This window comes from Mustela nigripes, chromosome 6 (genome assembly GCF_022355385.1).
Source record: "Mustela nigripes isolate SB6536 chromosome 6, MUSNIG.SB6536, whole genome shotgun sequence".
NCBI lineage: Eukaryota > Metazoa > Chordata > Mammalia > Carnivora > Mustelidae > Mustela > Mustela nigripes.
Genome location: NC_081562.1, coordinates 11145360 through 11160744, shown reverse-complemented (window position 1 = coordinate 11160744; position 15385 = coordinate 11145360). Strand labels below are relative to the sequence as shown.

The 15385-nt window shown below is 52.9% G+C and overlaps 1 protein-coding gene across 1 annotated transcript; it reads right to left on the bottom strand.

The window, feature by feature from the left end:
• Nucleotides 1–1616: 1616 nt before the first annotated feature.
• Nucleotides 1617–15109, bottom strand: EIF3D (eukaryotic translation initiation factor 3 subunit D). Its single transcript, XM_059402101.1, has 15 exons — nt 15002–15109; nt 12337–12469; nt 11988–12033; nt 10980–11116; nt 10394–10479; nt 9766–9838; nt 8540–8652; nt 7699–7831; nt 7073–7220; nt 6223–6353; nt 5495–5580; nt 5286–5415; nt 2666–2808; nt 2219–2502; nt 1617–1766 (listed from the first exon to the last, which is right to left on the bottom strand). Exons 2-15 carry the CDS (start codon nt 12457–12459, stop codon nt 1753–1755), a joined length of 1647 nt encoding a protein of 548 aa, XP_059258084.1. The 5' UTR covers nt 12460–12469; nt 15002–15109; the 3' UTR covers nt 1617–1752.
• Nucleotides 15110–15385: the final 276 nt, after the last annotated feature.

Sequence of the window (15385 nt, the reverse complement as noted above, 5' to 3'; positions counted from 1 at the left end):
TTTATTAAAATATTGTCCCTGGGACGTTCTCTAGAGAAGTCTTCCTTGACCTCTCAGAACAAAAGTACCCCCAAGGAATGCCATGTATCTATTTATAGCTTGTGTCTGCCTCAGAGAAAAGGTCAATGGAGCAGAAATTATCTTAGTCACTCTGGTGGCCTCTGTGCTTCCTCCAGGACCTGGGATACAGCAAGACACCAGTAAACATTTGTTGAATAAACCCTGAAAGTAGAGGCTATGTGAAGTACCTTGCCAGAAACAAAGTAGGAACATCTGCTTCTTGGTGGTTGGGACGATGTGAGAATGGGTACAGATAAATTAAGAATTAGCTGCTCGTCTTAGCTGGTGAGCAGAGGGAAGTCAGGACTGATGAAGTATGGCCAGGCCTTGACAGTGGGCTCACAGGCAGCAGGATGCAGTGGAAGGTTTGAGTCAGGACTGAAGCCATCAGCTTGATGGCCCCAAGAAGGACGGAGATAAGTAGTGGGCAGATAAAGCAAATGAAGCCTGTGGAAGCTGGTGCAGTTTTTAGGCCCCAAGGTTGAATCTGACTTCCACCTGCCCACTCATCCCCCCCTAATCCCCTGGACTGCATCCTGGGTCTGCAGAGCCAGTCTGGTGAGGACCAGGCTCAACTCCGAAACCTCATGGCACTTAACACTTTCACGTGTGCTTTTGGACAATCTACCTATTTTGAAGACTCCCCAAGAAGCATGTTGCATGTCTTAACTAACTTCCATGAAACCAATAAACGTTTGGTTGCTGAGGCTCAATTACTACTATTATTTTTAAAGATTTTGAGAAAGAGAGCATGAGCAAGAGGAAAGGCAGAGAGACAACCAGATTTCCCACTGAGCCACCATGACCCCCTGGGCTCAATTACTCTGATTAAAATAGTAACCAGGAATGTTACTCAAGAGCCGAGCCCATTTCCTCATCAGTACAATGACTCCACTCTGACCAGCACTCCTGTTCTGCCTCAGCCTCAGATGAGATATTTATAGAAAGCTTAGCGTAATACCGGGCAGGGTAATTACCTCAAACCATCAGGAATAGAACGCTATTCACTTATAAAAAAGTTTACATATCCTAAGTATTCTGTAGCTGATTTACGACACACTGCCTTGAGGGTGCCGGCTTGGGACTCTGTCACCGGCCCAAACCAAGCTTGAAAACAATTTATAAACCAGTCCTCACCACCCAGTGGGACACCCATCAGCATCTCCTGGGGCAGTCTCCTTCGTAAGCTGCCCGCCCACCTCAACCTTCAGAGGCCATGCCCTCCTTCCCTTTACTAGTGATTTATGTCCCTAGTAAAGGGCAGGAGCTGAGTCTGGCACATGGCCAGCAGGCACCCCTGTGGAAACAGACCTCTCGGGGGACCTCTGTTAGGTGCCTCAGAAAACTGACAACCATCCCCAGTGAAGGATCATGTCAGGTGGTTCCAAGAACAGAAACATCTAGGACATTCACCCTCTAACAGGGGTATGAAACAGGTAAAAGACGAAGGAGCCCAATTATGAACTCCAGATAGAAAACAGCTGTATCTCACCATCCCTCTCCCAGGAGGTACTGGGGGGAGAGGCTGCCAATCCCAGTGCAGCACACGATAAAGGTAAGAGACTAAATAGTTATACTTTATTCCACTGTCACACTTCAGACAGTACGAATCAGATCAGCATTCCACTACACATCCAAAACCCTTCCAGGCTCAGTGGAACGACAAACTCTGGCTTCACGTCATCATCTGGTTTAAGTTTCTTCCTCTGAAAGACAGAAAACGTTAGAGAAATGAGGCATGTCACGCCGGGGAAGTGCTTGTGATTTCCCCACTGCATTCTGGATCGTCATGGGGCTATGAGGAACTTCCTGCAGTCATCAGATGGTGAATGAAGCAGCAAAGAGGCAACCCGGGGCCCGTGTAACCAGCCCAGAGCATCTTTCCTCCTCCAGACCACTGGCTAACCATTCCGCCTTTCCCTCCATGCTTCTTTCCCACCCTGGCCTCCAGGAGGCCCCTCTCCCCCTGCACCCCTCATGGGATCTGAAGGCTCTGGAAGCAGCTCCAGGCGCCGGAGGGCAGGCTGCTGCAGAGTCGAGTCTCCGGGAGCACTCAGCTGGTCCCATGTCAGGGCTCCAGAGAAGAGTGGCCTCGGAGCTCGGTCCCTAGCTAGCCTAACAGCCCTGCCTACACTTCAGAAGGAGGCCTGCCACACACCTTCCTCTTCTTCCTCCTCCTCCTCTTCATCCTCATCGTCCTCATCAGAGCTGAACGTGCCGTCCGGCAGGCTGTAGACGCGGATGACCTGCTTGTTGGGGTCCTTGAGGATGAGGTACTTGCCCTCCTCCAGCTTCATGCAGATGTCGATGACACAGCGCAGGATGCCCCAGGCGTTTTCCACGCTCAGGTTGATCTGGCTGGCGAACTCATTGGGCTTGAACTGCTGTGTGCCCAGGATGACATGGCGCGAGGAGTCCTTCACATGGTACCGGGACACGTACCTAGCAGGGGAGGGGGTGACCATGGCGGGGGCAGGCCGCACAGGGGCACAGCCACACCCGCAGCCCCAAGTTCTTCCCCAGGGACAGCGGGGAGGCCCACCCCGCCCGGCCCGCCGACTGCCCCTTGCAGCCGGTGGATTCTGGGCGCCTGCGCGAACCTCACCCCAGCTTGAGATACTCAGAGCCGGCCAGCAAGGCGCAGCATGTCCACCGGGCCAGCTTGTAGCTGTTGTTCTTCAGCTCAGTGGCGATGACGGCACCTCGCTGCGAGTCCAGCTTCTGACGCCAGTCAACACCGTTGCAGTGCTGCAGGAGGCAAGCCGGGCCCAGGCGTGAAGGGGGGCCCCTACTGCCGGAGGCCTGGGACCTCCTCCGGCAGAGAAGGGACTCCTTTGTGGGCTTGGCTTGGAAGCGGGGAGTCCGCAGGTAAATCACAGGCAAAGACACGGTCCCTGGGCGCACAGGGGGGGCCCGGCAAACCCCTAACCCTCTTGTCTAGACCAGGACCCATGCGCGCACAGTGACACAAGGGCCGTATGAATGGCAGTGGCAAGAGTTCACTGTGTGCGGTGTGGGAAGGGAGAGCTCCCCGGAGGGAACGTGATGGCTCCCCCGGGGAGGATGCTGACAGAGGCTGGAGGTGGCGTGACGGGAGAGGTACAGAGGGAAAGACAGGCTGCAGGTCGGGTCAGCCCTGGGTGGGGGAGGAGGCCGCAGAGAGGAGGCCAGAGTCTGACCTTCTGTATATACACGGGCAAACAAAGAGATCATCTGCTCCTACTACCTCGTGCACAGATGTGGGAACTTGGGACCCAAAGTGAAGTGACTGGCTGAAGGTCATGTGCAGAGATTCTCAGATTGTCTTGGTTCATGGCAACCAGAGGCCTTCCCAAATACTAGTCCTTTAAGTAGTCGGGCCCAAACGGTTTAGGAATAAGACTTAGACAGATACGATTCCCTCAAGACCACTCTTGCGAGTTTGCTGTGGCATTTCGAGAGTCTCTCCACATAGCTGTGCTGCACGGTGGGAGCAGTGTTTTGGACAATGAGTTGGCAGAGATCAAGCGAGTTGGGGCGGGGAGGGCACGGAGGAGGTCAGCTAGACCAGCAAGTGCACAGTAAAAGGCGCGATCGACAGCATCCTGAAGTGGGTGATGACAGCAGAACTGAGGGAGAAGACGGACCGCAGAGCCGAGAAACCCAAGCAGATCTGAGGAACCACGCTTACAGTTCAAGGTTGAGGCTTGGGCTAGGCACAATTCTACTAAGTCATCGGGAGATGACTCCCGATGGCGCCGACCCTTGTGTGGCGGGAAACCGTGCCGATGAGGAAAGATCATGCCCATGGTTAGGCACCTTCCATGTCAAGGGCATTCTGCGCATGTAACTAAGGTCCCTTAAGATAGGGAGACCACCTGGGTGCAAGCCGGACACAGAGAAGTCAAGTCAGAGGCTGGATGCACGAGAACAACCTGCTGAGCTGTTGCTGATCTGAAGACAGAGGGGACCCTCGAGGAGCCGAGAAGCCCCAGCGGACAGCTGGTATGAGAACGGGGCACTGAGCCCACAACAGCAAGGAACTCGGAATTCTACTAACTAGAATGAGCCTGGATGTTTCTTCCAGAACCTTCAGATTCATTTTGAGCCTTTGTTACGGAGCAAGAGAAAATGAACACAGAGCTCTATGGAGAAGTAACTGTGGCACAGAGAGCTGCGGAGGGACTGACCTGAAAGGCGGCTCCACTGGAAGTCAGAAAGGAGGGGGGCCAGCAGAGAAAGCAAGAGAAGGACTGAAAAAATGTGCGAGGCTGGAGTCCGGGAGCACCACAGAGGGTAAAGCCACACGGCGACAGTGACGCTGTATGCTATCGGGGGGACCGGCGGAAAATCTGAGAAGAGGCCACTGGCCCAGAGCCGAGTCCGCAGCAGGGCTTCTGGTGCGCTCCTTCGTCAGGTGGCAGAGGCCAAGGCCGCCTGGGGAGTGGGAATCAGCAGCAGTAAATGCGGGTCCCCGAGTCTCTAATGAAGGCAGAGCACAACGGCCCACAGACTCTGTCTCATTAGACGCTGTTCGATGTGCGCCTGAGCTGTCCTTGCTGTGGAGGACCCTTTGTTGGGTACAGCGGCGCCCTGGGGCACTGCCCTCCGCAGCCGAGTCCGAAGCCCAGGCAGCTTCAGAGAGGGGCGCAGCCCAACGATCCTGCAGCACCAGCAGGAGGGGGAAGCAGAAAGAGGAGAGATGAAGGAAGCCCATTTCTTTCAAGAGGCCTCCTGAAGAGCCAAATCTTCGCTGATCTGAGAATCTCAAAATTCAAGAAGGGAAGGAGTTGGAAGAAGAAATCAGAAGGTTGGAGGGAAGGTTGTGGCTGCTCTAAGCGAAAGAACAGATCAAAAAAAGAGCTCCGGGGTTTATAGGACACCTGCCAACCCGGATGACGAGAGATCAAAACCAGACGCTCGCAGAGAGAAGCCCACAGGAGGGCAGAGAGGAAAAGAGAGGGACAAAGTCCTGTGAGAACATCACTACTCCTGGTTCCTCTGTGCCTTCTGCGGGCCACACGAGCAGAAAAGCTCTAGCCTTAGCCACGGTCTACAAAGGCACTATCTCTTTCTCAATGAGGAACTAAGGGGAGGAAAAACTCAGAAGACACACACACACACACACACAAATCTTGGTAGCTGTGTAAGTGACGCACAGAGACAGAAGACCAAGGCTCACAAAGGCTAGTCAGGGACAGCAGGGCCCGCAGGAACCATGGACAGGGTGACCAAGCGTGCCTCACCCTGGAATCCCACTCGTTGAGGGTCTTGATGTTGATGAAGGACACTTCCCCGTTGGCTCCGGTCATGACGCCATCGTGCTCACAACGGACAATAAGGTCGATGTCGTCTCCAAGCTTCCACCTGCGGTACCTGCAGCCAACAAGGAGCTTGTTCAGCCACTGGAGACCCCGGCTTTCAGAGAGCCCACCCCCCCAGGTGGCTGACATACCGGTAGGCGACTGAGGCGACTTCATTCTTGTCCATGTCATCCTCCACGAATGGGTTTGGGTTGGGGAAGTTGTATCTTTCCTTCCCCTGCCAAGAGACAGAGGCGTCAGGAGACAGTGAGCACTCGCGGCCGGGCCCATTGAGCAGACCCTGCGCTCGGCTTACTTAAAGCCGTGGCCGGCCCCCTGCGGCCCTCCGGGGTGGGGTGGGGGCCGTTTACCCTTCCCGACCTCGAGCATGAACCCGGGGAGATCCCGAATGCTTGCATGGGCCGTCTGTGTGCTTCGTGTGTCTGAATGAGCAGCCACACCCCCCTCCCGTTCCATTTTTCTAGAGCGCACGCCACCACTTGTCATAAGAGGTTTATTTCGTTTTTGGTCTTTCCTCCTTCATTAGAATGAAGCCTCCTGAGAGTAGAACTCAGCTCACTGCTAGATCTCCAGCACCTAAACAGTGTGTTTGTAATCAGTCTGTCAAAGAGCTGAAGGAATCCCTACAGCCGAGACAAGTGTTCCTAGGACTCCAGCCTCATGGAGAACGTCCGACACAACACAGAGCTCTGAAGTGCTGGGTCTACGGTTCCGTTAGGCAGCCTGAACTCAAAGCCCCAGCGTGGGCTCCTCTGTGACAGACAGGGACCCCGTCTGCCCTGCTCAGTCCCACCACCCCAGAGCCCACCACCAAGCAGATGTTCTGGAAACAGAGGCCCAGAGGCTCTCACCGCCTCACCATTCTCAAGCACTGCTGGGAGAAGTTGTGGTTGATGTAGGTCGCTTCCATGGCCAAGTTGCGTGGCGAATTGAAGGAATTGCCTTCATCTTGCGGGGGCTCGTTGGCAGTCTCACTCACTGTCAGGAGGTCTGCAAAAGCAGCGGCGTGGTCACCCACCCACAAAACCGAGCCATTAACGTGCCTGGCACTACGGGGAGGGGCGCAGGCCTGTCCTTCAAGGAACCACCACCTGCCAAGCCCGCTCTCCCAAGCAGGGGGGCGAGCCGGGGTGGGGGGGGGGGGACAGATGGGAGGAGCGAGGAGCGCTGCTGGGTAACTTCACATCTCCTCTAATGTTAAATTCAAGAAACCAGTCTCGTTTCAATCTTTTGGGATTCAAGAGAATGTCTGATTTTATTAGCTTTTTGACTAAGAAAAGACCCTAAGCCTCAGGTATGGAATTGTATCGTTCTACCTCGCTGCTATCCTGCTTTAGTGACCTGGTTTCCCTTCGGGGCCTGCGTATTCATGTTTGTGTGGTATCGAACACGTGCATGAGTAGTTTTCCCTTAATAAATACACTGAAGTATGCCTTCGGCTCAGGTCATGACCCCGGGTCCTGGGACCCAGCCCCGCGTCAGGCACCCTGCTCAGCGGGAAGCCTGCTTCTCCCTCTCCCTCCCCCTGCTTGTGTTCCCTCTCTCGCTGTGTCTGTCAAGTAAATAAATAATATCTTTGAAAAAAAAAAATACACTGAAGTAAAGGAAAAAAAACCCTTAACTTAAAGCCCTTTCTCTAGAACCAGGGACTTGCTCTGAACCAACATGACAGCCAACACCTTTGTGCTGCTCCCAAACAGGCTTCCTACCAAAGTCGGAGTTGTCCCTCTTGTCAAAGAAGAGCTTGGAGCCGACTCTCTGCACGACGATGTCCCACGAGTACACGGAGCGCGTGCAGCCCATCAGCGTGGCGAGGATGGCGTCTGTGGCGAACACGTTCCCCTGGGTTTTCGCCAGCTGCAGAGAGGACGGGGGAGAAAGAGGGGAGGATACTCTCAGATCCAGCCGGCCCTCTGCAGGGAGCGCTCACGCCCTCACATCCAAGTACACACCCCGCTAGCGGTTGGAGCGGGTAGTCCGCAAGCTCCCGCCGGCAGGCGTGCTGCCGCCCTCCTCCGCACCCCGCCACGAGGGACTGCAGCTCCCTGAGCATGCGCCACATTCCAGGACGGCATGTTGCTATGCTCTCGCCTCACCCCGGTGGCTTGTGTTAAGCACACTCGCCCCGCTTCCCAGGTGAGGAGAGGAGGGCTCAGGCAGGCGGCGCGAGGAAGGGTGGCAGGGCTGGGGTTCGGGTCCAGCTCCACTTAACGCCCGTGTCACGGCACAGGCCGCAGGGTGGCCGTGTCACAGCGGCCCCTGCCCCATCTGGGAGCATCGGAGACGGAGGGGGTTCCGAGGCCTAGGAATCCACGCGGATGCCCGCGGGGCCCACCTTTCGGATGACAGGGTCGTCTGTGGTGGTGACAGTGTGGAAGATGCGCTTGATGCTCCGCAGCGGCTTCTCGCTCCTCGTGGTAATGCGGTCGAAGGCTTTGTCGTAGTACTCCAGTGCCCCGCAGCACTCGCTGAGGCCAGCAGCCAGGCGACAAGGGAAACGGCACCATCAACTTTTTGTCTTCGTTTTTAAAAAGCTACAGAGCAGTGCCTGCGTGGCTCGGCCGGCTGAGCGCCTGACTCTTGATTTCGGCCAAGCTCTCAGCCAGCTCTGCGCCCGGAGGGGACTCGGAGTCTGCCTGACATTCTCTCCCTCTCCCCCGGCCCCTCCCTCTGCTTATGTGCTTGCTTTCTCTTTCTAAGAAATAAATCAATTTTTAGGGAAGAAAAAAAAAAAAAAAAAAAAGCTGTGCAATCCAAAGTCTTATCCAGAAATCCCACCTATAAAAGGAGAGAGGATTCCTCTGTCGGGAACAGGAGAGACAAGCTCCCAGAGTTCACACAGATCCCTGTCTGCTAAGCTCTGGATATGGCTCCACAGAACAGCGTGAACACAACTGACTGACACAGACTCCCCACTTTAATGATGGGGAGACTAAGGCCAAGACAGGGACATGGGCAGTTATGGAGGCATCTGGGCATGCAGGTTCCTGGCGTGGCGCTCTGGCCCCCACTGACTGACTTCTATCTACTACCCGAGGGAAATAGCTCTTTGTGACATCAGGAGAAGCTCTGCTTCTGAGGAACTACGGTCTTTCTCTTCCTGCCGAAAGAGCCACACAACTCGCTTGTCCATACACACACGCGCGTGGCAGGAGGTGGCAGAAGACACGACTTACATGTCCTGTGGCTCTGACACTTCCAAGTAGCGCATCTTCATCAACTGAGGAAAGTCCATCTCCTCCTTCACCTCCCAGTCACTACGGACTTCCACCGAAGAGTCTCGGGGTTTCTGTGCAGAACCAGTGGAGGGAGAACAACAGGCAGCGTGTAACAGGAGGAGAAGACAGGTTAACAGCGTGGAGGGCTCTTAGTCAATAAGTCCCTCCAGAGCCTGTGCCACATGCTGGCTGCTTTCTTTCTTTCTTTCTTTCTTTTTTTTTTTTTTAGATTTTATTTATTTATTTGACAGACAGAGATTACAAGTAGAGAGAGAGAGAGAGAGGGAGGGGGAAGCAGGCTCACTGCCGAGCAGAGAGCCCGATGCGGGACTCGATCCCAGGACCCTGAGATCATGACCCCAGCTGCAGGCAGAGGCTTTAACCCACTGAGCCACCCAGGTGCCCTGTCGCTGGCTGCTTTCTAAGACAACACCCCGACTCTGGGCTTTGCAGTCTAGAAAAGGACCGAAGGGGGCAAGAGGTCAAAAACAACCAGGAAATTTCCTTCTAGGTGATGTTGGCACCCAGGGCACACCAGCTCTTTCACACGTATAGAATTTCTAGCAGCTTCTTTTATGTCTCACAGGATGTCAGCCCAGCAAGCATCGCATCCCGCAAAACCTAACTGCTGCCGCCGGAGCCCGTCTCCTGCTCATGTGCGCCTCCCGCTCTCACAGCATCCCCATAAGCACCCGTGCACGAACGTTTACAGCAGCATTTCCCCACCAGCAGCAAGTGGAACCCACCCAGACGTCTGTGTCCCAGGGAACGGGTAATGAAACATGGTACACTCGTATTACAGACTTGGCAATAAGGAGGCCCTGGATGAACCTGAAAACGTGCTCCGTGGAAGGAGCCAGACACAAAGGCCCGCATGTCACAGGAGTCTATGTATAGGAAATGTCTGGAAGAGGCAAACCTAGAGACAGAAGAGACTGGTAGTAGCCGAGGGCTGTGTAGAGAGAGCAAAGGCTGGCTGCTGAAGGGCATGGGGTTCTTTCCAGAATGACGAGACTGTTCTGCTGGCTGCAGGCCCGCATCCATGAACATACCAAGAACCCCCGAACTGTACACTTGAATTGGGTGGACTGCACAGAGCGTGAAAATTCCAATAAAGCAGTTATAAAACCAAATAAGCAGACAAAACTGAATTTCTAGATAGAACTCTGGTGTGGAGACACTACCTGTGACTTCTGGTCCCACTTCTGCCTCACTCCGAATTGTTTCTGGAATTTTTTCTGCAGTCGTATGCGCTCTCTAGAAAGACAAGAAGACTCTGCTTTGGGTGCATATCTTTAAATGAGCGGGTTTTTGAAAGGCAGAAGCTGCCATCCTCTTCTGCTAACCTGCAACACTGTCACTGACTTCTTGGAACCAAGAAAACAGGGGCTTCGTGAAAAAGAGCAGAGCACGAGTGTACACACGAGTGCTAGAAGAGGTGCACTGCCCCCTACTCTGGCCTCTAGCAGCTCCAGCCTGGGCAGGGCTGCTGGCCGACATGGCTCCCAGGGCCCCGTGTGAAGGAGGCCCTGGGCTCGGGCCGCAGCAGAACTGACCAAGGGAAGCACCAGAGCTCTTCTTACCTGCCCTCATTTCTTACCAGTGCACGGCCATTGCCGAGTAATCTCCTGCCGTGCTACCTGCCAACAATGGCCCTCGGAGAATGAGGGCAAGCTCAAACAGTGGCTTTGCTGGTGTCAGGAAGGTTTCTGTGTTTGTCTGCAATGCTGGGGAAGACAACTGTCCTCCTGCTCTGGCCCAGTAATTTCAGAGCACACTCGGCCCTGGAAGGGTGAGGACAAGAAACCTCACCTCTCTTTCTGCTTGGCGCTCTTAGGCAGGGTCTGCAGGTTGAACTGCAACATGTTCCGTCGATCTTTGTCTCTGCGGAGGTTCCGCTGGGAAGTAAGAAGAAAACACCTGTGTTAAAATCCTGGGGATCTGATGGACAAGAGGCAAGGCTTAATGGGAGAGCTTTCCCTGGCATTCGCATGGACACACAGTCACATATTTTTTATTGAAGTAGGTTTATGGGCTTTTATTAGAGTTGCAGTTTGGCTCTTTATGTAGGAAGATGCAGCCCAACTGGACCATCTACTTAATAAAGCCTGCACACAGCGATTAAATGAGGCAACAGGCACCTTTTTACCTGACACAAGCACACCCTCTTGGCACAGAGGTACGATGTCCTAGCCTATGACAAAAAGCCAAACCATTTAAACCTATCCTGGACCCAGTAAGTTTACTTCAGCACAGTGTATCAATGGTCAGCCACTTGGAAATCACTGGAAGACCCACGAAAACGTGCTTTCATCAGTACACACAAGGTAGCATTTTCAGCAGGTGGCTGCCAGTGGTAATGGCCCCAAGACAGTCGGATTGCTGGTTCCTGGCCTACCTGTGCAAATCGCATCCGATTCCGCTGGTAGGCGGTCTTCTGTGTGCGTGCTGTGTCCACCAGCTGGAAACTAGTTTCGTCCTCCTCGTGGAAATAAGCATATTGACTTCCACCACCGAACTGAGAGGAGTACTTATCTGCAAGCAAAGGCAGGGATGTGTAACAGCTGCTACAGTTACTTTACACACATGCTGGTCTAGAGCCTTCCTATTCAAACTGTGCCCCCGGACCCTTAGCAGAGGGGTGTGCTGATGGACTCACCTCACACCCACCAAATCAGAATCAGAGTTTTAAGATCCCCAGGTGATTCACGTGCACATTCAAGTCTGAACAGCTCTGATCTAAAGAGCTTTCTAAGTCAAGACAGAGTTTGAGGATGTCAAGCCCATTTCATGCCCTGCCTTGGTCTGTAAGAAGAGGAGTCCACCTTTACTCTCCCAGAAGGGGCAGACATGGGGCGTGCACTATGCAAACGGCAAACACCTGCACCACCGGGTGCTTGAGGCAGACACGTCCAACAGGTCATGTTACACTTTACTGCTGACCTCGGCCTCAGATAATCGTCACTTGGGTTACAAGCAGCCCCTTCCAGCAATCTCAGCTGGCACAGAAAAACCACCACCACCACCACCACCACCCATTTACTGGGTCGAAATCTTAATATGTGGAGTCCTCTGACTGGCTTCCTAGGTTCAGAAAATCCTAGGCACTGCAGTACAAAACAGGAATGAGTTCAAAGGATACGTAAAAATATTCATGGCTCCCTGAAAGTGGAAGGGAAAAAAAAAATCCCACTATAACAGATTAAATCACTTCAATGAGCAGTCCAAGTTTTAGGGCCATTCAAAAAAAAAAGTGGATACTTCCTACAGTTCAGACAGCCCTAAAAACTACGAATTATCATCATCATCATTTTGTTCCTTTCCTAGAATGCTTTTGGATGGAGGTTACTAGAAAAAGCAACAATCCTCCCAAGGCCCTGGTCTGGGCAGTCCGTTGAACACTTACTCGTGTACCTCTTATCTTGGTATGTGGCACCCGTCCAGTCTGCAACCTGTGAGAGCAGTAGCAGAGGATAGAGCACACAGGTCAGTCAGACACGTTTCTGCGGACCCAGAAACCCCTGTTAAGTGAAGACGCCATCTGGGAATAACTTAAGAGAGAATGGGGATCGTAAGGCCTTTAAGTGCCTAGCTCTGTTAGGACTACTGTTAAGTTCCCAGGCGTTACAGTCTTCCCCAGCTGGTGTCCCCCTAAGGAACACAGGAGTTATACTTTGGAGAGAACAAACCAGAAATGGTTAACGGAGGGCTGCAGCCATAGCTTAAAAGCTTCACTTTCATGAACAGGCAAGTACCTTTCCTAGCCGATCCCCTTTGCTGAACGGTTGGTAGGGCATATCCCGAAACTGCTCAGGCACGGCACAGGGACCCCAGCCGGAGGGGTTGTCCTGGATCACGGGGGTCATGAACTTCGCCATCTTCTAAAACCTAAAAAATACAAATAATGTGAGTAGCTTCGTGAAGAAAGGCCTCTGAGTACAAGCAGGCTTCCGCTATGGGAAGCTAAGACATAATGACAAAATCTGAAAGGCAACACACAAAATGGAACACTCCGCTGTTGAGCTCCTACTAACTGAGTTCGTTTTCTCGTAGATAATATCGTGAATACCTAAGACGTGGAAGACCACTAACAAAACTGATCTACCATACTGCACCGACTCTCTGACACCTACTTTCCCCACTATAATGTCTTTGAAATGAGGCTGCACCTTATGCTTCATTGGCTCTCTTATCCTAATTGGCAGTTTGGCCTTCTTGGTGCTACGTAACATACGTGTGCTTCTTTAATTCAGTAGTGTCTCAGCTTTGATGGAATGTAGTAACCTTTCTCCAGTGTAATAACCATGTTCTAGTTCTCAGAAACACCTTCACCAAGTCATACAATCCATAGCTTCTCTAAGACTTCATCTGTTAAGTGAATAAGACCCTGGTTTAATTCACAGCACGAAATCATTGCTAAAGACTGGGTAGTTATACATATGAAAATGCTTGACTGTAAAATGCCACACAATTACATCTGGGACTTGCAAAAAATGTATTTACACACAGGGTGCTAAGAAAAAAGAAGTCCGTAAGTATAGCCTGATGTGTAACCTTTCTTTCTTGGTTCTTCTGATTTTCTGTCATCAATGCAAATCCTTATGCAGAACAAGGGGACACAGAGCCAAGCAAAAAGCCTGTCAGAAAGCTGAGGTTACCATAAGCCCTAGGTCCTAAAAGTGTCCACACGTCCCATGTTTGTAGATGTTCACAAGTACCAGTTATTGTTCTTGGTGTCGACCCTGCATAAACCCAGTAAATGCCCCGAACAATCCTGAGGTAGCTTCTAGTATCATCCCCGCTCTTCAGATCAGAACACTGAAGCACAGAGAAGCTAAGAAATTGTTCAAATTTGCAATGCTGGAATCCGCGCTCTGGTCATGCTATAGCTCCTCTGAAATAGATCTTCATCTGACAGTTCCTATCAAAAACCTATGCACTTGGGGCGCCTGGGTGGCTCAGTGGGTTAAAGCCTCTGCCTTCGGCTCCGGTCATGATCCCAGGGTCCTGGGATCGTGGCCCATGTTGGGCTCTCTGCTCAGCAGGGAGCCTACTTCCAACCCCCCCTGCCCCCGCCCTGCTGACTTGTGTTCTGTTTGTCAAATAAATAAAATCTAAAAAACAAAACAAAACAAAAACCTATGCACTGATCATCCATCGTAATCCTCAGGTGCGTTCCTAGACGAAAAGCCGTTGCACAAATATTTCCAGAGCATCACAGAAAGCTCTCCTCAGTGTCCCACGATGGGGAGACTGAGGTTTCCTGCAGAAGTGAACCGGGGTGACAGCAAGAGGGAACATACCAGCGGGATTCATCCTCCGACTCTAAACTTAAGATATACCACGGGAAGAGGACCGAGAGAAGAGATGGCAGCTTCAAAACAAGTCTCATTACAATGACTACTTATTGAGCCCCTACAGAGTGTCAGACACTGTGCTAAACGAGTTAACAGCACTAACTCCCCCACACCCCACATTTCAGAGATTAAAAGTCCGCAGCTCGGCCAATTAAGCTGTTGATCTGGCCACTGTTTCAAAACAGCTGATTTCCAGGGCTGTCTGCCCCAAGTCCAGCATTCTTCCCATTATGTTATAGCTCGGCAGCCACCTGAGAAGAAATGGGGTTGTATCCCTACCTAGTAGCCCAGTCAACAATATTTCAAAAAGGTGTAAAAAAAAAAAAAATCCAGTTGTTCTGCTACAGTTCAAGAAGGAAGCAGACCCAAGGCTTGGCATGCATTTCTCCAGCAGGTGGGAAGAATTCGCTGGACTTCAACGCATACCCCATGAGCAGAATGGAACCAGAAGCACAAACAGCCGGTCACTTGCATCGGGGTGACAGCTGCACCCTGGGCAGCGGAGGCACCCCAGGGCACTCAGAAGGTGCCCTGTGGCTGGCAGGCCACGGTGCTGTGTAGAGACTATCACAGCCACTCCAGATCGGATGCCATCATTCCAGAGGGGAGAGAGTTTCAGATCAGAGATCAAACTTATGCCACCACAGCCTTCCATTTCACAGAAAAGGGAAGAAAACCTTTGGACTGTGAATTCCTCACGTTAGGCTCAAACACTGCTCAGCCTGGAACCCCCCCAAATACCTCCTTCACAGACAGTCTGGGAGCCTCTGGCTACTTTGAAAACCCTGAGACCCAACGGGGTGAACAGGTAACTATCAAAGTCCCTCAGCCCGTGGCCGCAAAGCGAAGCCTAAGGCCAGGGGACCTCACCCACAAGGCCGTGAGCCGCATCCCTAAGTGTGTCCGGCCTGGGGTCCCCGAAGGTGGATTCGACCCCGCCCAGCGGGGGGGCCCGAGGCGGCCGCAGACGTACGGGAGGTCTCTTCCGGGAGGCCTCCGAAGGCCGGGCCTAGCCCAAGCCGGCTCCAGAGATCCACGGAACCCTAGGGAACATTCCACTCACCTGTAAAGGCCTCTGCCGGGCCCGGATGGCGAGAGATGGTCCAGGCCGAAGACGGCGCACCCGGTTACCCTCCAAGGAGCAGGGAAAAGGAAGAAAGATGCGCGCGCACCGGCCGGCGCCGTAAACACAATCGGCGCTGTCGTAAACTGCCTTCTAGCTTCCTGCGGAATCCACGGCAGAGCGCACGAGTCGTAAAGCGACGGCACACCCGGAAATTCGTCACTATTCTTTGAGAGGTATACACACGGTTTTCGAGGAGCTAAGAGGCCGGGGGTGTGTTTACAGTTACGTCACAGGCGCATCCGGCGACGCCCCCAGAGGGCGTCCAGAATTTTTGAAACGTGGCGGCGGTGCACTGGAAGCTGGAGGCGGGGAGAGGTGACG

Bases quoted from the DNA above. Each gene is read 5' to 3' on its own strand.
- EIF3D (XM_059402101.1), bottom strand. From the start codon at position 12,459: ATGGCGAAGTTCATGACCCCCGTGATCCAGGACAACCCCTCCGGCTGG. The intron at 10,480-10,979 runs GTAGGCCAGGAA...CTTACTTCCCAG, and splicing joins ATCGGATGCGATTTGCACAG to CGGAACCTCCGCAGAGACAA. The intron at 9,839-10,393 runs GTGAGGTTTCTT...TTGTCTTTCTAG, and splicing joins AGCGCCAAGCAGAAAGAGAG to AGAGCGCATACGACTGCAGA.